Genomic DNA, 21,733 nt, shown 5'->3' with positions numbered 1-21,733 from the left:
CCTACGTTAAGAAGCAGGACTTGTGAAGCACCTCCTGAGCTGCCTTGAGGAGCTGCCCACGCCACATCTGGACACACTGCAGAGCTCGGCCTCCACCTGGTGCCCTCCTGGCTCCCCAGCACCTGGGCCTGCACCAGTTAGCTCCCACTGCTATTTCTGTAACATGCCCCCAGCCCGAGGCCCCCTTGCAGGTAGTTCCTCTTAAAATTATATTTGCACGTGGGGGTGTAGGTTCCAAAGTCTCTTCTGGTTCCCTCAGCCCACCACGCTGCAGAATGGTCCTGCTGAACTTAGAACGTCCCTTCCTTGCTTTGAACAAATTAAAACACGTGAATCTTCAGAACGAAGAATGTCAGCCAAGCCAACACGTGCTCCCTGCCTCACAGTGGGGTCACAGCCCTGTAAGCTACCATAAAGTGAACATATCCAATGCATTCAGGAGACACAGCCTGAACAACAGGGGTTGGCCTGGCTGCCTCGAAAGTGCTCAGGACCCTCAGGCACAGCAAGGCCTGACCTACAGCCACCCTCCACGTCTGAGGTCACTCAGCCAGCCCTGGACTGAAGAGCTGGGGGAATAAAACACTGTACTGAACTTGTCAAGACATTTATTTCCTTGTCATTCTTCCCCGACAATACAGTGTAACAACCAGTCACGTGACATTTACACACAAGAGACCCAGAGATGATTGAAAGTATACAGTAGGCGTCAGCTATATGCAGTACTACACCATTTCATATGAGAGGCATGAGCTTCGAAGGTTTGGGCACCGCAGGGGTCCTGGGCCAATCCCACCCAGATCCAGGGGATGACTGTGAATGGTGACCGAATGATGGCACAGCTGGCCACGAGTTGCAGCCCTGCCGCTGCCCAACTTGGGGAGGGCACGCTCAAGACGCAGCTTCCAGCAGAGCATCTAGCACTCACACCACTGTGAAGTCAAGAAACCGTGCGCTGAACTGTCTTAAGTGTGGAACTGTACTGAGAAGAGGCAATCGTGGAGTCTGGAAACCGTCCTGGAACACAGTCACAACTGACCACATACCACCTAACCCTCTGGTTCCCAAATGTAACAAGATTTGATGTCAGAATTGTCTGTTAGCTCTCTTCCCTTTTCTCCCCACTCTCTGGCCGCCAGCATCCTTCAGCCCCACTACTGGCCTGAAATGGCTCCTGGCAAACTGCCCACCATCTGCACACTGCAAATGCAGCGTTCAACCCATCTCCATCCTCCTCAACCATCGGGACAGGAGTCGAAAAATCGCTGGTCACTTCAGAAGCTTCCTTGGCAGTTATACCATTCTGTTCCTGAAGCTTCAGCTTTTAGGGAGTATGACCACAGGTGTTCACAGGTTAATTTTTTTTTGGGGGGTGGGTACTGGGGATTGAATCCAGGGTTACTCGACCATTGAGCCCCATCCCCAGCCCTCTTTTGTATTTTATTTTTGGTAATCATTTCTACAAGGAAAAAGAAACTCTTTCCAACCAACCAGATTAGAAACACTTGCAGCAAAAGCTCTTCCAGAGGAGACAGAGCAACTGCTTTTATTGTTACATTTCCAATTCATAGACCAAGTTTCAAAGGTTCAGATACCCCACGTTCTTAACCAAAGACCCCATCCACAGTGACCCAATCAACTCTAAAACGGTCTTTTTGAGGAGGTGGTATTCTACGAAAGCTAGAGAACTGAAGGAAATGCTCGTCTTGCTCTTTCCCTGCAGCTGTGGACGGCTGCGCCATGTCCGCACCAGTCAGCGTGTCTAGCTACGTCCTGCCCGTAGAACTTAGAGCACTGCTGGCCAGGTGCATTTGCCGGTTCTCATCACGCGGCGCCTCCACACCTGATGGGTAAGCCTGAGAGCACTGGGCCACAGAGCCTTACACAGAACCATCTGACAATGCGGCCACAGAGAGCTGCTGCGGCTGACCACACGTCCCACGATGCCCTCAGTGTGGCATGAAGTCAGAAGGATCCCAGCCACCCCACCAGCACCTTTGCCGTGCAGTGCCTGTAAGTGCAGAGGTCTCCACATCTTGTGTTTCGAAGACATGATTTAGGAGTGGAAGAGCTTTGGAACTTAGCCACTGATCTTCTGAGTCCATGTCACATCTGGAAATGCTGCCAGCAATGTCACAGGCAAAAACGTGTGTTCAACACTCAAGTGTGCTTAGGCTCACTGTGGAAGCCTGCCTCACAACAGGACAACTCCACACCAGTCCTGGCCTGTAACTAACTGACCAGCTTCTGCAATGCCATGATATTAAGCTCTATATTTTAAATCCATGTTTTACCATATTCATATAGCAACTTACATAAATTGAGTGCTAGATATGTGACCCACAAAAATGGCTGGCTTTATAGGATCTTAATTAAAGACATCTCACTGTAGATTTCAATGCTAATCCCTATTGTGGGGTTTGTGCATGATTATCATTACACCAATAAAAGTAGTCACAATAATGCATAAATTCATTACATGGACCAAAAATGAGCTTCTAACATTATTTCAACAAATACATCATATCACACACATAATTTGTTCATATTTTAAGTACTATTCCATAATAATACTTGATGTTATATCAATACTACTACTGGAATGGAATCATATTACATAGAAAAGTGTATGAAAACCAGCTATAACAAGCTCTAAAGGGCTAAATTTCAGTTATAAAATGGATCCTAGGTTAAGAAATCACTACTTACCCACAATTACAAATCAAAAGCTAATGACTGAAGGTTACCCATTAGATATCCAAATCTAGGACTGTACTCACCCCAGAACTGGAAAAACACAATTGTCATGGAGGAAGCAGCATCAGACAAGGCAAACCCACAGCACAAAACCCGTCAGCCTTATCCAGTTTGAAAAAGAAGAGCCTAGGTCTTTAACGCCCCGTGAAGCTTCACCATACCTCACCCTGACGAGGCTCTTTATAACTTAACCACACGTAAAGCTGCTCAGACACACACAGCACAGCGCAGCACAGCACACAGGGTTCTTCAGCGAGGCCTCCTGAAGAACAGCATCTCTGCTCTCTGGCAGCCCAACCACAGACTCCTAAGCTAACACCAGTGATCTCAGTTACAAAATAACACTTTACAATAGTCTTCCTAGTGAACATTTCAAAACCAAGACTGTGTGCCATGTGTAAAAGGAAAATAGGGTATTCCCTTAAACACCACATCTGAAGTCTAAGAGCTGGCAAGTCTATCACAGGTGTTAGGCTGCCGTGGCTCCAAAGTCGACACCACTCTCCAACAGCCTGGAGCAAAGGCCCCCCTCAGGTGTCTTCCCAGTTCTCACACCTCGGTGCTTCTTTGCTCTGCACGTCCACGTGGTCCTGGAGGTTCCTCACAGGCTCTGCAACAGTGTGCCTTGCAAACGATGAATCAAGAGCACGTTGATAATCAGTCAAAAAGAAAATATATCAGATAAACGAAACATGTTTCCAAATGTCGGAATACTGTCGGCTACCACAAGCTGGCAGAACTTGACCAACGGTGGGGACTCAGGCTTTGCAGGCTAAGGCCTCCTTGCGTAACGAGCGGTTGAGAATATTTGCTCCCCACACCCAGAGCCACTCGGGCATATACTGTGCAAAAAGAAACTAAAAACAAAGAGAAAAAGGGTTATAAGGTCAGAGTCCCAAACCATCAACACTGAAGAAACTGGAGCACAGATCAGCACAATTTAATCTGCCAACCACCAACACAGCAAAGGAGAAAGCCCATGGGCACTTCTACACGAACACCTACCTCTGCAGAAGGTATTCCCCAGACTCTAGACACCCTCACTGTTACAAGGAAAACCCCATGTACGCCCTCCAGCTTCCCTGCTCTGAAGTGGCTCAAGGCAGCTCATCTCCGAGGTCATGCAGCCGGGCAATGCACCGAGTCTCCGGCTGGCTTTGCTGTGGTCACGCCTCTGACGTGTGGGCTCTCATAACAGTGGCCTACGTTACTCCCTGGGGACCTGAAAGCTGCTTCTGCTGAAGACACCGACTCCTGTCTCGGGCCTGCAGGTGGCCCGGTGGCCAGCCTGGGATGAAGAGGCCTGGCATCTCTGCCTTCCTATTGCGTCTGTTCCCTTCCTCACCGTAGCCTTGGGGTCAGATGCTACTCGGTTCTGCATGTGGACATGTTGGTCACTCTGTCTCGTCCAGAGCTGTAATCCACGGCTAACTTGACCTGGACTTGCCTAGTCTTCCTGCACCCACCCACCTTGAGGTCAAAGACCCCTACCAGCCACTGTGAGGGAAACACCAGAGCAGGAAAGACAAAGCGCGGCACCGCATCCCTGGAAGCCTCTCCCAGCAGAGACCCGACCCTCCTCCCTTGGCAGCCCATCCCTGCCCCTCGTAATTCCTCTCCTGTGCCTGTGGCCCTCTAGCCCCGGAGAGGGGAAGCCGACCGTGAGCCGAGCTCCCTCTTCGTCCTTGGGCCACTTTCTTTCCCCCAACACTTGTGTCTGGGACATGGTGTTTCTGTGGGAGGAGCCACCACAAGCAGCACCACCTGGATCTGTAACGAAGCATTTTCACTTCATGTAGCATAAAAGACACGTTCAGGGTAAAGACGCCAAGTCACTAGAGCAATAAAAGTCAGTTGGAATAGACAGATGCATATGTGGCCATCATATGAGAAAACCAAGCTGGGGGTGGTGGTGGAGCAAATTTAAACAAGAAACTGAGAAACACCAGGACTTTGGAAGGGTCTCTGGGGTGAGACAAGAGGGCTTAGGGAACAGGAGGGAGACCATTCTGTTCCAAAGGTCTCAACCCAGAAGACAGATGGCAATGTCTGGAAATGTTTTTGATGGTCACACCAGCAGTGAGTTCTACTGGTATCTCATGGAGTCCAGGGATGTCACTCAACAGCCTATAATGCACAACATGGTTCCCCAAAACCAGGAAATACTTACTCCAAATGCCAGTGGTGCTGAGATAGAAAAATCATGCATGACAGATTTGTTCAAGACTGCAAGAAAGTCCTAATGGCTTGGATATTAAGGAAGAGAGACGGGATAGGCCCCTGGTTGGTACTAATATCCCAGCCTTGAAGAGAACTGATGTATGGGACTACAAGTCACTGACCCTCTTCTCAATAAATGGCCAGGTTACTCTGCACCTCCAGGGAGGCCACACCAAACAAGGAAGGGCCCTGTTCACTAGCCTTCAGATGACCCAGCAGGCCACACTGAATGAGGGCGAGTCCCCATGTCACTACCTGATGCTGGTCCTGGAGCTGCAGCTGTCCCTAGCAGGCTGCACAGAGCCCAGAAAGCGGGTCTGCAGCCAGAGGGAACATTCTGGGAAAGGAATGACAACTCCTATGTCCTCTTTAAAGAGCCAAAATTGTGCGGGCCAGGGCCTGGTCCCCTCCTGGGAGCCTGCGCCCTGAAGCAAAACAATCCAGATCCCAGAACGTAAAGGAGCCCTGTAGCAGACCCTCAGAAGGACGCTGTACAGGAGTCCCACAAGACTCCCCCGGTCAGCCTCGGTCATCGAAGCCCTTGGTCAAGGCAGTTTTTGTGTCTTCAGTGCCTGCTTAGTGGGGAGGGATCAGCATCTAAAAATCTGCCTCTTCCTTCACCCCTGGCCCGTGTCTACTTCAAGGAACAGCACCAAGGTATGTTCTGCCCATTCCCAAGGAGACTCCACTGGCACAAGAAAAAGACCCAGGACCAACACATCTCCCTTTATTAGTCTGGGTCATAAATTTTCACTTACAACAACACAGACATTCTTCATGCTGCTTAGAGAGCCTTAAGGTGCAAGGACAGCAGGAAGGGCTGCTCCTGGGCTGGGGGAGACTTCTTCCCAAAATGAAAGCTAAAAGGGGTGGGCCCTCCTCCAAGGAGCATGGGCCTGAGAGTCGGGGAGAAAAATACTATTATTTTGGCCTCCCATTTCTTCTCCTTTCCATTCTGTTCTTTGTTGTTGTTTTATTTTTTTTTAAATTGTAGATGGGCACGATACCTTTATTTTATTTATTTGTATGTGGTGCTGAGGGTCGAACCCAGGCCTCATGAGTCCTAGGCAAGCACTCACCACTGACCCACAGTCGCAGCCCTCCATTCTGTTTCTCTCTCTCTTCTGGCGGTCCCTAGTAGGTATGAACACCCTGGGCAGCAGGGTGGGGAGCCAGTGGAAAAGGAGAGGACTCAATCCCCGGGGTACTGACAGATTAAACTACAAGGTCCACCCACTGATCCTTCAGCTGACAAGTTACAGGGAAGCAATACCACAGTCTCTACACTGGGATCTGCACGAAAGAGCACCTGAACTGAGCCGAGGGGAACTGGAGGCAGGTGGGGTGGGTCTCAGGCTCCTTAAGGCTGATCCATCTCTGGGGTCCTGACCAGTCTGTCTGGTGCTCCTGTGCAAAGAAAACCAATGGCAGCTCCTGAAGCAAGCGGGGCAGCCTCTGAAGCAATACTGTTCAGGAAGTCTTGGGGACCCCAAGAGGAGGAGGTCAGTAGTAAATGTGCACACAGGACTACTTGGAAGTCTTCGTTAGCAATCAAACTGCAGATGCCACGCCTTCCCCAGAGCCTAAACAGGTGGGGCTTCAGGAAGCAAGGAATAGACAGGATGGAAAAGAGCCCAAGTAACCTGAGCTGGAACCCTACACTCCGCAGGCTGAGCTTCCCTGAGAGGTGCACCTTAGCACTGCCCTGACCAGCTGGACTGGGACCCCACTGTGACCTCTGACAGTCCCCACCTGGCTTCCCCACATCCCCCTGCTGGCCTCCTTGCTCCACCCTCCCCCCACCCCCACCATGCTGGAGACCCTGAGACTCTCACCAAACTGCTCTTTAAGGTGACGTCACCCACTCCCACAGTGTCACTGCAGCCACCTGCTACTGACCTGCAAGCCGCATCTCAAGCAAAACTCTCCCACCAGACCTCCCATCTTCTCTGAAATGCTCCCCAGGATCTGTGAAACCAGCATGCACACAGCTCCCACCAGCTCCTGCCCCCACCCTCCCCACCATCCCTCCACTTCTGGAACCTGACCCACCCCCCAGTGCTCACTATCTGGCCCAGGGCATTGCTGGCTTTTTAAAGCCCAGGCCTTGAACCCTTCACATTCCATCTATTCCAAGCTGAGAAGGGGAATGCTAATGCTAATGGTACTGCTAATGCAGGTGCCAACCAGCCCAGCACCCACATCCCTCACTGACCTCCTCCTCTCAGCCACCGACAAATACAGAGCAGCACCCCTACTTAATTCACAACGTAGAAGGCAAACTGAGCTAAACAGCACACACAAAACATTACACCATTTGTTTCTTACAGACTAAAGAGTGACAGGATTGAAACTGAAGTCAGAATTAAAGATGGGCAGTTAGTGTAGAATTGAGGAAATGGAGGCCAGTTTGGATCCCAGAAGTTGGAAACGCCCCTGGGAGATTGGAATGCTCATGTCTCCAGAGCCCTTGGATACCACCCCTCCCATAAAGGTTGATAATGAAACAACTCCTGAGCGGACAGAGAGTATCACCACCATCTCTGCACTGCTGCTCCCTTCCTGGCGAGCACTGTACCTTGGCCCTTCCAGCCCTCCTGCTCACCCCCTGGCCACTCCACCCACATCTCCCAGTCACTTTGCAGCATGGGGGGAAATGAACAAGAGAAGGGAGAAGAATGCAGGAGAACCAAGGAACTTTAGCATAAAGGACAAGGCTTCCTCATCCCACAGCTCCGCCTCTGGGTGGGAGAAGTCTGTTTTTCGATCCTTTAATAAAACTTCTCACTTTCTACTCTACACTTGACTTGGCGTGCTTCTCTGCGGAAGCAGGACTCGACAAGGTAACTGATAAACGGCAGTATCAAAATCAAGATAAAATGTAGATCTTTGTGACTTGGGTGAACTACATTCAGAAAATAATAACTACAGAAAAGTTACAGCGGCAAAACCTACCAGTGAAGTGTGTTTTGGACGAAAAAGTGACTGACAAGTTAAATTTCTATTGTAAAACTGGAAAAAAAATTGATAATGTTGAAAATAATTTCAGTAAAATAAAACTGAAAAAGGAAAAATGGAACATTTTAACAAGTCTGTACAGAAAAGTACTCTAGGAATTAAATTAGCTTCACAGAATGTCTTGACAGAAAAACATTGTTGAGAAAAGTTTATCAATGTTAATATAGTTGTAATTAAAACATAGGTGCTTCAACTGTAAGGCACCAATAAAAAAATGTGGAGAAAAATAAAACTGTAGTGTTGTGCACACTGCGCCTGAGCCCAGACTCACACCACCTCACTTGTAGAGAGCACCAAGGTCAGCGGTCCTCAGCTATTGCTTGGGTGTCTGCACCGTTCACAAGTAACTAGGACCTGGACACCACCCTTGGACAAACTGCTGCTTTTTGTGTGGCACTCGGGACTGAACCCAAGGACCTGCCCTGGTCATACCCCAGGCACTGCTTTCTGCTTTCTTTTTAAGACAGGGCCTTGCCACGTTGCCCAGGCTAGCCTCCAACTGCCATCCTCCTGCCTCAGCCCCAGATAGCCACTGGGCTCACATCCATGCCTCACCCCACCTGGTAATAAATGGCTTTTTTAAAAAAGAAACCTTTGGCCACATATTTTGAGAAAAGTGAAAATTAACTGTTAATATAATATACAATTATTTGAGTAGTAAGTCTAATAATACAAATAATAAAAATAATTAACTTGTAGTGATAAGTCTAATAATCTTTATGAAAACAGTCCCAAAAATATGTGTTTGGTAATTAAGAAAACTCCAAGTATTTCTTTTTTTTTTTTTTTTTTTTTTTTTTTTAATACTGGGGATTGAACCCAAGGGTGCTTTACTTCTGAGCTGCATCCCCAGTCCTTTCTATTTTTTTGTGTTGAGATAGGGGCTACGTAAATTGCTGAAGGTTTCACAAAGTTGTTGAGGCTGATCTCAAACTTATGATCCTCATGCCTCAGCTTACTTAGTGGCTGAGATTACATGTGCGCACCACCACACCCAGCTCACACCTATTTTCTATGCCAAATAATGAAATACAGATTTATTATTATAAATCATTGAGTTATTTCCTCTATATTTAGAATCACAACTTACAATATTTAACAAAATTAAAATAGTCCTAAAAGACCTAAATCTTTGTCATGTCTAAGTAACAAACTTTTTTAAAAAATTCTATGCTAAAACAAATGAGTTTAGGAATATACCGTGACACTACTGCCACAGTGGTCGTATGAGTACAGACCTACCTGGTGGTTTTGCCTTGGATTAACTGTTCACTTAGAGGTAACCCTCCTAGTATTACTACAAAAATTTTTTTCAACATTGGGTATTGAACCCAGAGCCTCAGGTACAGTAGGCAAGCCCTCTACCACTAAGCTCCATCACCAGATTTTTTTTTCTTTTTAAGTTTTTTGCAACAGGGTCTGCTAAATTACCCAGACTAGCCTTAAACTTGTGATGTTCCTGCCTCAACTTCCCAAGTAGCTGGGATTACAAGCATGCCCCCAACCACCCAACATTACTAGAATCTTTTTTGTGGTGGTTTATTTATTTATTTATTTATTTATTTTTGGTACTGGGGATTGATCCCAAGGGCACTTAACCACTTAGCCACATCCCCAGACTGTTTAATATTTTATTTTGAGACAGGGTCCTGACAAGTTGCTAAGGACTTCACTAAGTTGCTGAGGCTGGCTTTGAACACTTGATCCTCCTGCCTCAGCCTCCCAAGCAGCTGGGATTACATGTGTGTGCCATCACGCCTGGCTAGAATCTTTACTCTCAATTCCCATATAAATAATTAGTATTATTATATTCCTTCCATGCAAACTAAAGCAGCATGTTCAGGTGTCACCCAATTAAAGTTTTGAAAATTCTTAATACTCTTAACCAAAATCTTATTTTAAATGTGAAGTTTTAAGAATCAGAATTTACAACTATCCTCCTTCTGCATGAGGCTTCAATCAGATTCACCCAATTCTAAGAACTGAAAGCACACTGCTACCTGAATAGAGTGGGACCAGTATCCTGTGGTCCTTTTTGAAATCCCCAGGGTAGAGACAGCATGATGTGCATATACTTTTGGTGAAGGCACCAACCACGGGCATCTGTGCAGAAAGCTGCTCGGTGCAGCCATGTTGGTGGCCACATAGAACGGGATGAGACTCTGCACGAAGATTCCTTTGGAGGCATACTCGTACTGCAATGCTCGGCTGAAGTGGTCTAAGTAAGCCTGTTAAGAGGGAGGGAGAAGACTTTTAATGTGGGGGTGGGAGGAACTTGAAAGAAAATGTAGGACAAAAAAGACACCATTTCAGGAAAAAATACAGCATACCCAAACATGAGCTGCTGACAGAGTGCTCAACAAGTCAGACCTGACATTTACTAATAAAGTTAGGATTTCATTTCCAGTGAGCCTGACCTTAGAAGCAGAAAACGCAGCCAGCTGGGGAGTGGGTTTGCAGCAAGAGCCAGAGGAGATGGTGACGATGGCACCTTTCTTTCTCTCCACCATTCCTGGTAACACTATGTGGATCATCAAACTAGCAGCGGCAATGTTCACATTTATGATGTCCCAGAGCTTGTCCTCAGAGACCTGAGTAAAATACTGGGGATAGGGATAAAACACACCCACGTTATTTACCAAGATGCCAATGTCTCTGTCTTTCAGGGCTTCTGCAATTGGAACATAGATCTCACGGCCCCTGCTGAAGTCCACAACTATAATATCTGTTTCCACTTTGTAGGTGTCAACTATGTCTTTGGCAACCGTCCGCAGCTTCTCTTCATTCCGACTCATCAGGATAATGTTGAGACCTCGGCTTGCTAACTCTTCAGCGTAGGCTTTCCCAATCCCATCTGTTGCACCTACAATGCAAGCCAGGAAACAGGAGCATGCTATTCAGCGTCTTCTGAAATGAATTTCAACTACCCCACTGCCAGGTTTAATCAGAGAGAAAGTCATACTAAAAACACAGTGCGTCCTAGTATCTGTCAGTCAAGGCCAATGCTGATTCAACCATGTGAATGATGCGTGCTGATGGCTCTCCAGGCACCCGCAGACTGACGAGGCGGCGCTTCACACTGTGCTGGGAAACACAGCAGCACTTGTGTCCAAACGCCCATCTGGCTTGTACGGGTGCCAGGAGGTACTTTTCTGGGACACGATAAGTTAAAATAAAATTCAAAACAGGCAAAGTATTTCTGAAAGTGGTGACCATCTCTAAGGACAAGTTGGAAAAAGCAAAAAAAAAAAGAGAGAGAGAGAGAGAGAGAGCAGGGCTGGAGCAGGCCTTGGACTGGTGGTGGGTGGGTGTGGGGAGCAGGGGTCGGGGTGGCCAAAGGGATATAAGCCACAGAGCCAGTTCCTCCTATGATGAGGCAGAAGGGAAGACATGAACAGCCCAGCACAGTGGCACATGCCTGTAATCCCAGTGGCTCAGGAGGATGAGACGGGAGGATTCCAAGTCCAAACCCAACCTCAGCAACTTAGTGAGGCCCTCAGCAACCTAACAAGACCCTGTCTCAAAATTAAAAATAAAAAGGGCTAGGGATGTGACTCAGTGGTAAAGCACCCCTGGGCTCAATCCCAAGTACCCAAGAAAAGAAAAACAGAACACATGAACATAATCAGATCAGGAATCCTAAGATTTTCTTATCAGCATGTTCCCACAAAAACATCACATTAAATTCAATACCCGCTGGAGTAAAGCATCTGACTTAAAAAGACCCTAAACAGAAAAGACTGCTAGGTTTTAAATCAGGTTACCACTGACGACGGCCCATCTTCCGTACTGCTTGGTCAGATCTGCCCTGCTTCCCAGGCGAGGGATGAAGTGCAGCCTGACCAGGCTGTAGAAATCACAGATGACGGTGATGCTCTTCCTGGCCGTGTACCAGGCTCCGACCAAAGCCAGCGCTTCCATGTAGCAATTACAAGACCTGGCGATCTCCCTGTACAAGAGGTAGAAGCTGTCCACGGCAGCCATGGCAACCTGCAGGGCAGAAGAGAGAGAGAGAGAGAGAGAGAGAGAGAGAGAGAGAGAGAGAGAGAGAGAGAGAGAGAGAGAGAGGGGTTCTCTGCTGAAAAAGGTAAAGGAACAGCAACACCTGAGTGAAGACAGACCTGAGCAGACGCCAGATCCTGACAATTCTCACCTAAATCACAGCAGCTTCCCCAAAACACACAGCCAGGGCCCCAGCCAATTAACAAGCTCATTATTTAGCATCTATGGCTTATAAAGATCTCTCCTTCCGCCTGGTGCAGTGGCACACACCTGTAATCCCAGCAGTTCTGGAAGCTGAGGCAGGAGGATCATGAGTTCAAAGCCAGCCTCAGCAAGGGCAAAAAGCTAAGCAAGTCAGTGAGACCCTGTCTCTAAATAAAATACAAAATAGGCCTGGAGATGAGTGTCCCCGAGTTCAATCCCAATTAAAAAAAAAAAAAAAAAAAAAAAAAAAAAAGATCTCTCCTTCGAAGGAAGTTAATCTAAATAACCTAAATAACTACCACAAGATAACAGGTTTCTCCTAAAATACCTGTCCATTCTTGAGGACAGAGATAAACACAGTATTCTGTACCCTACAAAGATTCCTAATCTAACATAATAAAAGGCACAGATTTAAATTCCCATGACGGCCAGGAGGTGTGTTGATCTCCTTCTCCGTTCAGGCAGCAAGTGCAAAGGACCGTCACCCAGATAGAGATAAAGTAGAAGAAACACAGGCAGTGTTAGGACCTGACCTTGGTCTCCAGGGGCGTACAATCCCCTAGAGACAGACAAGCTTTCATAGACCTTGACATGAATTAGAAATGCACACTGAAATCAAAGGGACACCTCCCAAACTTGACGCAGCAGCTTTGACGTGACCGCAGAGCGAATTCCCCTCCAGCTTACTAACTTGACCGGCACAGTGACACTGAGAGAAGACCAGTGCAACTCCATCACATGGACACGAAATGGGCATTTCCTGAGCACTAGGTTCTGCATAATGTGACAGAGGCTAAGTACTCAGAGACAAACCGAGTAATAGTACCTCTGTGAAGAGGCAGCCCTTCAACAGGGTCTACAGAATGCTGTATGATCTGGTATGTGTGCCTGCCCTCAGAAGACCCCAGAGAGGCGACGGCGGGCAGACACAAAGGGCCGGGCACCACGACCACAGGAGCTGAGCTCCTCCAGGCCTACACCACAGGAGCCACCAGTCTGGTCCCGCTGTGCACTGTTCATACTGTTCATGAGGGACACAATACCAAATGAAATCACAGATAAATTAAACAAGCTCGAGCACAGTGGTGCACAGCCGTTATCCCAGCTACTTGGGAGGCTGAGAAAGAAAGAGTTCAAGGCCAGCCTGGGCAACTTAGCCAGGCCCTGTCTCCAAATTTAAAAAAAACAAAAGAGGGTCTGGGGACGTAGCTCAATGGTGGAACACTCCTGGATTTAATCCCCAGTACCAAAACACAAAAATAAGTAAAAATTAAATTACGGGTAGCTCACATATACACAAACATACAGATACAGCTTATGTAATATATAAGAAAAATGATCTCAAGATTTCAATTCAGAAAGAAAACAGAAAATAAATATAAAACTATTGGGAGTGGCCCTCTTAAAGAAATTCCATTAAGGGAAAAAAGACCTGACACGAAGAAAATACTCCACAATAGCAGCAAAACCTGGCATGAACTTCAGAAGATCGACCGAGTCCCTCCCACTCCACTACAGTGGAATCGGCTCCCAAAGCCTGCACTAAAAATGAAATAAGCAGAAAGCAGAATACCCTTTATCACACTGTGATAAAAGGACGAAAAACGGTCAGATAAATACAACGTGCAGACCAAATCACAAACCAACGAACGTACAAAGCAAGCAAGACCAAGTGGAAGAAGGGGCGAGCAGGACTACCACATGCCCAGAGGGTACAGTCACCAGAATCAAATTTAAAAGCTGGGAGCTCCGGAAATCACCTTTTTAAAGTGCGTGTGTGTCTCTGGTTATGAGTCATCAGGCACTGGACCCCGTAGAAAGTGAATGCGAAATAACGACTTTGTACACTAGGCCCTCTCAAAATGTGGTGACGCTAGAAATAAAACCACGACTAAAAGCACCTAGCTGCTCGGAACACTGGAGCTACTCCTCCAACAGCAGTGGACGTACATCCATGATGCTAAAACAACGGTTTCGCCAGGCGCCCTGGCACATGCCTGTAATCCCAGCGGCTGGGGAGGCTGAGGCAGGAGGATGGAGAGTTCAAAGCCAGCCTCAGCAACTTAGCGAGGCACTTAACTCGGTGAGACCTTGTCTCTAAATAAGTATTTTAAAAGGGCTAAGGATGTGGCTCAGTAGTTAACCGCCCCTGGGTTCAATCCACGGTACCAAAAAAATAAGTTTTCAATGAAAAAACAAATGCCTTATCATACCGAGATGGACAGGCTGCAGTCAAAGCCACACTCAGGACATCCTGCACTAAGGGTTGTAGTGACATCAGAGGGAGAGGGGAGGTGGGTCTCTGGGTGCCTCAGGCTGCAGCCATTGAAGGACTGGAGCATCTGTGAAGCCCATATCTAGTCACAGGTGCTCCGGTATCTCCCAGTGTTTCTGCACTAGCTACAACTACCACTGGTCCCTCTTACCTTCTCCGCCTGTTCTGGGTCTCTGGAAAATATGCAGCTGTCCTCCTAAAACCAAGCTGTGAACAAAAACCAGGAAGAACCAAGTCCTTTCTTTTGTTCCTGTAGCTCTGCCAGCAATACTTCATATAAAATGAACATTAAAGATTTCAAAAATTAAGAAAACACAAAAATTCCCATGCCATGAGTAGGCAGCAAAATATTTACCAAAGGCAAACTGCCTTGTCTCAGAGTAAGAGGCTGACAGCTGCCCTCAAGGCCGGCTGAAGCATGCTCTCCTGGTCCCGCACCTTTCTTCTCAGCTCATGCGATGCAACAACCACCCATCCAAAACTAGCTTGGAGAATGAGGGAAATCTACCTGGGTATGCTGGCACACACCTGTAATCCCAGCAACCGGGGAGAGGGAGACAGGAGGATCCCAAGTTCAAAGATGGGCTTGGCAAACCTAGGGAGACCCTGCAGATCAAACTAAAAAGGGCTGGGAACATAGCTCCATGGTAGAGTCCCTGGGTTTGATCCCTAGTATCACAGAGAAAGTGAGGGGTTAGGGGAGGGAGGGAAGGAGCTGAAATCATACCAGGAAACCTCAGGGACAGAGCCCAGGGAGCCAGCCAATCAGTCAGCTGCCTGGGACAAGCACAGAGAGCTGCTTCCGTCACCTGTCTCTCCCTGCCATCACCAGCCCCCTATCTTCTCTCTGCACACCTGTTTCTCAGTTCCTACAGTTTCCACCTGAACTTCCATATGACCACAACCCAACTTGGCATCTCTACTCCAAACTCCTGGTTAGCCCAACCGAGCTCAGTTATCCAACACATGCCTAATCTCCTGGCAGGCGTGGCAGCAAAGAAGGGTGGCAGCCTTTGGGGCAACCTGGTGCCGTAAGTGGGTGGGGGGTCCAGGGAGGAGGGAGCAAAAGGACTGTGCAGGGTCCCTTGCCTTCTGCACACATGCTGTCCTAGGACTGTGGCTCTGCACCACCCCCAGCAGGCTGTGCTCCAGAGCAGAAGCCAAATCTTACTGTGCCCCCAGCACCACTGCAATCCCTGGCAGAGAAGCTCTGCAGACACAGCTGGCTTGCATGGCACAGCCGAGTTTCTGGCTGCAGCTGTGGGTGGAGTCTTTTCCTGCCCAGTCTCCTCATGGTCTGTAGAGGACCTCGTGTGGGAACAACACCTGAGCAGCATAGGAGAAGACCCCCGAGTGTCAGGAAAGAGGACACTGTGAGGAATAAGCCAGGACTTTTCGCTACCCGGGGATGCGGAACCAAGAGGGATAAACAGCACTGCTCAGCCAGCAGAGAACCATGGAGGAAGGAGGGGAGCCTGGATGGGGAGACCCCTGGGTGGAGGTGAGGGGACAGGGAGGCCAGGCCCCAGAGAGGGCAGCACTGAGGTCTGGCTGCCTGGGACAGTGGAGCCCAAAGTGCCCGCAGCTTAGGGTGGGCACAGAGCATGGACGGCATGGGAGAGGCCAGCCTGAGATGCCCTTCTGCCACCCAGAAGTGGGAGGACTTAGCCGGAGGGGATCTGCAGGGCCCTGGTGCCACAGGTGGGCTGAGGCTGCACCTCTAATGTCCATTCAGACACCATGGGCCACAAATGGGAAACAGGAAATTACCAAGTCCCTCCATCCCTCTAGTGCTTTCCTACCCTACGCATGATGAAAAATAGTACCTTTCTAATGAAAAAAATCAGTACCTCCCCCAGAGCCATTAAATTCCAAAACTCACAGCCTCTCACTAAGACACAATTTCAGAGGAGTTTATCACACAAGTCTAAGAGCTTACCTACCGACATACTTATAGACACGAGCCACCCAGACTGGTATTTCTGAAATTTAAGGTGTTAGTCTACACTCCGTCTTCACATTTGTGTACACCTGCCCCCATTCCTGGGGTAGGCCCTAACTCCCCAGGTGTCAGGAAGCAAGGTCTTGGGAAGGCAGCTGGTCAGGAGGACTCCACTGTGTAAGGACAAACACAGAAGGTACCACCACCTAAGAGGCACAGGCCTCCACAGAAGCCTGACCTGCCAGCACCTTGATCTTGAACTTGGCAGTCTGCAGAACTGAGAAACAGACGCCACCCAGTTTTGTTACAGCAGCCTAATGGATGGGGTCTGTAACAGAGAAACCCATTTGGAAAACAACAATAAAACTCAGTAAAATCCTCATCCCTGTACAATCTACCTGCAAGAAGTTGTTACAAAGCTTTGTTTTCTTAACAGAGTAGAAAAATGGATGCAAGAGGCTAGGCTAGGGGTGGGGAAATGCGGAAAATCTGGTCCAAGGGTACAAACTTTCCACTATGAGTAAGTTCTAGAAATGTAACGTATAGCACAGTGACCAGTTAATACTACACTGCACATCTGAAATATGCCAGAGGGTAGGTCTTCAGGGTGTCCACCACACAGAGACACACAGGTAACCGAGCTGATGGATGCTAACTAACACGATGACAGTGGTCACTCAACAGTGTGTAGGTATTCCAATCGTCATGCTGTCCGCCCTGAACATAGGCGATCGAACCATGTTAGAGGTGCAAAAAATAAACTGGAGAGGATTTTAAAAGCTTGTGTTCTTCTCTCTACAGAAAAGTAAAACAGTAGTGAACTCAGCAAAACCAGAACTGTCCCAAACCAGGGGAAAAGGGCATTTTCTCCTTTTTCAGCACAATATCCATCAGGACTGGACTCATCAGAAACCTAAAGGACACAAGACAAGTTTCAAAGTGCCATGGAAAATTATGATCGAACTGCAGGGAGCAAAGTCACCTCCGCAAGGCGCCACTGCTGCAGCTGTAACGCTACCCTGGCCACAGCTCCGCTGCCTAGATGCAGCAGCATGAAGGGCAAGGAAGTCAAACAGAAAACCTCCAGGAATCAGGAGTTCCAGGAAGTCCTGGTTGAAACACAGGGTCACCAAGCTGTTCGGACAAATGAGACCTAGGGTGGATGGCAGAACACTAAGCAGACTGGTCAAGATGTTTTTCAAGAAAACAAAGTACGATGGGAAAAAGCCAAACAGAGAACATGGAATGAGGGTCTGGAGAGCAGAATAACAGCCTCCAGAGGCATCTACTCCCTCATCCCCACACCTGGCAAATACGCTGGCAAAAGGGACTGGTGGATGTGACAGAGGACCTGGGATGGGGAAATCCCCCTGGATCACTCAAGCAGGCCCAGCGTAATCATATGTCCTTGTAAGACAGGGCACAGAGATCAAAGAAGGTGATGTGACCACAGAAGCAAAAGTCAGAGCACGGTTCCATGGTGCTCCCTTTCTGACTAGAAGATGGAGAGGACCCCACTGGTCAAGGACTGCAGGCAGCCTCCTGAAGGGGGCAGAGGCCTGGAAAGATCCACCCCTGCTGACACCTTGGTGTCGTGCATAAGGACTGCAGTCCTCCAGAGCTGTGCGGCCATCAATCTGTGCGAAGTCGCTGCTTTCATGAAGAGCTGTTACCACAAGACATGAAGGCAGACGGATGGATGAAGGGGAAGGACAGAAACCCTCATTCTGGCTTTCGGGACAGTAGAGACAGGTTGAAAACCATGCACATCTCTTAAGACAACCATTAAGTGCATCATGAACCAAAGTCTCTTCAGAGATTCCTGCAACCTCCAGATGACAGGGAGCCCCGGAGGCCCCGGCTCCATCAGCAGCACAGGGAATGTGTGGGCCAACCCTCAGTGAGGCCTGGGCTGTAGGTATTTCCACTCAAACCTTACTTTTTTCCAGAGTCTCAATCTGCCTTGCACCCAGCACTCAGGTCCTGCTGGCCTTTCCACGGCCAGCCGTGGGGTCCCCTCCTCTGTGATGTCTCAATCTCAGCAATGACAGGCACCAGCTGAGCACCTGCCCCACTCAGCTCTGGAGACCAGCCTCAGAGGCCTTAGCTCCGCTGCCTCCTGGCTTCACCCTGCTGCTAGGTTACCACCTCACTTGTTTCCATCTAGGTTCTCCAACTAGAGCTCAGGCCTCCAGAAGGCAGGAGCTGCATCTCAAACCAATTTTCCAGTGATTTATACTTTTTTAAAAAATATAGTCAAGTGTGCAGAACCTACTACGCACAGGTCAAAGAAAAATAAAATGAAAGGCCCATAGGGAGCAGCCTACATAACAAAGTCAGCATCCGGGGAGCCCCAGAGGCTTCCTCCCTGACCACCCTGGAGAGGAGCCTCTCCTAAACTCTGTGTCATCATTTTTGTTAACAGTTGCACACCCAAGCATGTATTCTCAAACGCTGGAACTGTTTAGCACTGCCTGGTCTGAGCTTCACAGAAAGGAACCCCACTGCTGGCAGTGGCTTACACCTCTCATGCAAGGATGCTCTGGAGCCATATCCAACTCGCACCTGGGGATCATACCTTCACTGCTGTGCCGTAGAAACACACCCACAATGCACACGTCCACTCTGCTGCTGATGGCATGTGGGTTCTTCTACTGGTTTTGTGAACAGTGCTGCAATGAGTCTCCTGGGCACCTGTGCAAGGGTTCTCAAAGGGACGTGCCTCATGGTCAAATGGCTGGGGCAGGAGGCATCCAAGCACACACCTACACACTGCCAAGTGCCTCTCCAAACAACCAATTACACACCGCCAGCGGCGGGTGCGAGCATGAGCCTCCTCCAAGGCCACTGGTGGGAACCCAAGGTGCACCCTTGGTCAACACAGCAGTGGTCAGCAGTATCTCATTTTTACATTTCTCTGATTACTAATAGGGCTGAGATTCCTTTAAAATTTACATGCTTTTTTTTTTTTTTTCCTAATTCGTGAAATACCTGTTCCCATCTTCTACCCTTTTTTCTGCTGTGCTGCCCATCCTCTCAGAACTCTAAGAAGTACTCATGGATTCTAGATAAAAGTCCTTTATACAGTTTTGTGTCTTTGTAATGTTTCAGATAAATGCTCTTATTTCGTATGTAAACAAATGTATCAATCTTTTTCCTTTATGATTTGTGCTCATTATGTTTTATTTCAGAACGTCCACCTTAACCCCAAAGGTTAAGGAAAATGAAGAAAGTTGCTCATACAATTTCCTAAGTTTTACAGTTCTGCTTTTCAGATTTAAGTCTTTAACCCTCCAGGATGCTGGGATCTCGTATATCCTTAATGTCACGCCACAGCACCTGGCACACTGCTATGAATACAATATTTATTTAATAGAATCAAATACTGCCTCGTATTCAAAGCTCAAATTTCACTCTTTAGGAGAAAAAAATTTAAGCAACTCAAACTTTGGATCAGCAATTTGACAAGGACATTATTGGTATACTAGGATTTGCTAGAATTTCCTTACTTTCTGTTGCCTCTCTCTGATACTCGACTGAACTAACAGTGTGGCTGATGGAAAAAGCAGCGACCCAAGAAGTAGAAAACGAGGATTCTTACCCAGTCTGGTATGCCTGACTTTCATTTCTATCTGTGCAACAGGAATTAAAATAAAAACTGCACCTCACTGTTAGGCATGTACCCGAGACAAATGAAAAATCCTGCTCACGTTACATGCACCTGTGCTCACAGCAGCCTTGTTCACAACAGCCCAAAGGTGAAGCAATGAAGGATGGATGAACAAACAACCACGGCCTACCCATACAAAGGGATGGTATTCAGCCATAAAAACAACACGGTAGGACGTGGATGGGCCATGAAAACACAATGCCAGGGGCAGATGACAGACACAAAAGGCTGCATCTTATATGATCCCATTTGTAGGAAAGGTTCCCAGTAGGAAAATCCATGGAGACAAAGGCTGGATTAGGGATGGAAAGAAAGAGGTGGGGCGAGGGGAGTGGCTGCCAATGGGCTGGGGTTTATTTGGGGGATGATAGAAGTGTTTTGGAATTAACTAGAGATGATGGTTGTAAAGTACTGTGAATATAGGAAAAACTATACAGCTGCGCACTTAAAAGGACCAAAGTGGTAACTTTGTTATGAATTTTATCTAAATTTTTAAAATCTACTAAAAAAAAAAAAAAAAAAGCACCATCAATCTGTTCAACCCTAATGCCCCTGGAATACTCCTGCAGTGATTAAAAACAGGCAGAACTGAGACTCCCTGGGTTCGAATCCACGGCTATGTGTTGGCATCAAACTACATCACTACGTGCTTTCCTGGGCCATCTGTAAAAAACCGGGATAACAAAGCGGGTACACCTGTACAACCCAGCTATTCCGGAGACTGAAGCAGGAGGATGGGCAGGCCACCCTCTGTAACTCTGGGAGACCCTGTCTCAAAACTTCTTTTAAAAAAGGGTTGCCTAGCACGTGCATCACCCTGGTTCAACCCCCGGTACCGCAAATAAAAACTGTTTTTAAAAAAGGAGGGGGAATAAGAATTCCTAAGACCATGTTCAAAACTAAATGAGGTATATATAAACAGCACTTAGAACGAGTGCCTGTTCCTAAGTGCTCGACACACCTTAGCCCTCGGCCAGGACTACTGTGCAAGGCTGTGCTATTCCGAGAGCTGACTTTTCGCAAAGGCCCCCAAGTGCTTTCTTCCTCGGCCTCTTTATTCCCTCTTCAACCTGAGGGCAGAACGCTCTGCATCCCCAGTTGAGAAGGGGCACTGCGGCCTCTCAGGACCCCGGGGCTCGGCAGAGGCCGGCAGCCGCGAGGTGCAAGCCCACCGCCCGGGGCTGCAGGTGCGCAGGTGAGCGCGCTCAGCCCGCCCGCCCGGCCCTTCCCTCCCGCGGCGCGGAGGCGGCACCGGTTCGCAGAGCGCGGCAGCTCTGAACCCAGGCTCGTGGGGCGAGGCGGCGGCCGCGGAGCCCGCTCGGGCCGCGCCGCGCGGGACGGGGATAAAGGCGCCGCCGAGGAGGGCGGCTCCGGCGCCTCCGGGGCGGGCGGGGGCCCGGCGGCCCGCGGGAGGCGGCGGCGAGGGCCGGCACCGGGCGCGGCGGGGGCCGAAGGAGGGCCGGGCCGGGGCCCAGGGGCCGAGGGGGCCCGCGGGGCGCGGTACCTGCAGCGGCGCAGTCTCCGGAGCCCGTCCCGCCGGACCCGCGCGGCCGCCGCCCCCGTCTCCGCTGCCGCGCCCCACGTGACGCGCGCAGGCGCGGGGGGCGGAGCCTGAGAGGCCCGCCCGGCGCCCGTGCTCGAGTGC

The 21,733-nt window shown here is 48.8% G+C and overlaps 1 protein-coding gene across 2 annotated transcripts; it reads right to left on the bottom strand.

Moving 5' to 3' along the window:
- Nucleotides 1–1,272: 1,272 nt before the first annotated feature.
- On the bottom strand, nt 1,273–21,674 carry HSDL1 (hydroxysteroid dehydrogenase like 1). 2 transcript variants are annotated; one of them, XM_079116948.1, is made up of 5 exons: nt 21,593–21,674; nt 11,760–11,985; nt 10,413–10,858; nt 9,996–10,223; nt 1,273–3,614 (listed from the first exon to the last, which is right to left on the bottom strand). In XM_079116948.1, the coding sequence occupies exons 2-5, from the start codon at nt 11,977–11,979 to the stop codon at nt 3,516–3,518; spliced, it is 993 nt and encodes a 330-aa protein (XP_078973074.1). In that variant the 5' UTR covers nt 11,980–11,985; nt 21,593–21,674; the 3' UTR covers nt 1,273–3,515. The 2 variants fall into 2 exon arrangements, with proteins under 2 accessions (XP_078973074.1, XP_078973075.1); XM_079116949.1 differs by lacking the exon at nt 21,593–21,674 and adding an exon at nt 21,050–21,309.
- Between the last annotated feature and the right edge of the window lie 59 nt (nt 21,675–21,733).

The sequence above is a fragment of the Sciurus vulgaris genome (genome assembly GCF_902686455.1).
Source record: "Sciurus vulgaris genome assembly, chromosome: 17".
In the NCBI taxonomy this organism is placed as follows: domain Eukaryota; kingdom Metazoa; phylum Chordata; class Mammalia; order Rodentia; family Sciuridae; genus Sciurus; species Sciurus vulgaris.
This window is presented reverse-complemented; position numbering and strand designations above follow the sequence as displayed.

Bases quoted from the DNA above. Each gene is read 5' to 3' on its own strand.
- HSDL1 (XM_079116948.1), bottom strand. From the start codon at position 11,979: ATGGCTGCCGTGGACAGCTTCTACCTCTTGTACAGGGAGATCGCCAGG. The intron at 10,224-10,412 runs GTCAGGCTCACT...CCCTCTTAACAG, and splicing joins CTGCGTTTTCTGCTTCTAAG to GCTTACTTAGACCACTTCAG. The intron at 3,615-9,995 runs GTAGCAGTGTGC...CTTTGTTTTTAG, and splicing joins ACTGGTCCCACTCTATTCAG to TTTCTTTTTGCACAGTATAT.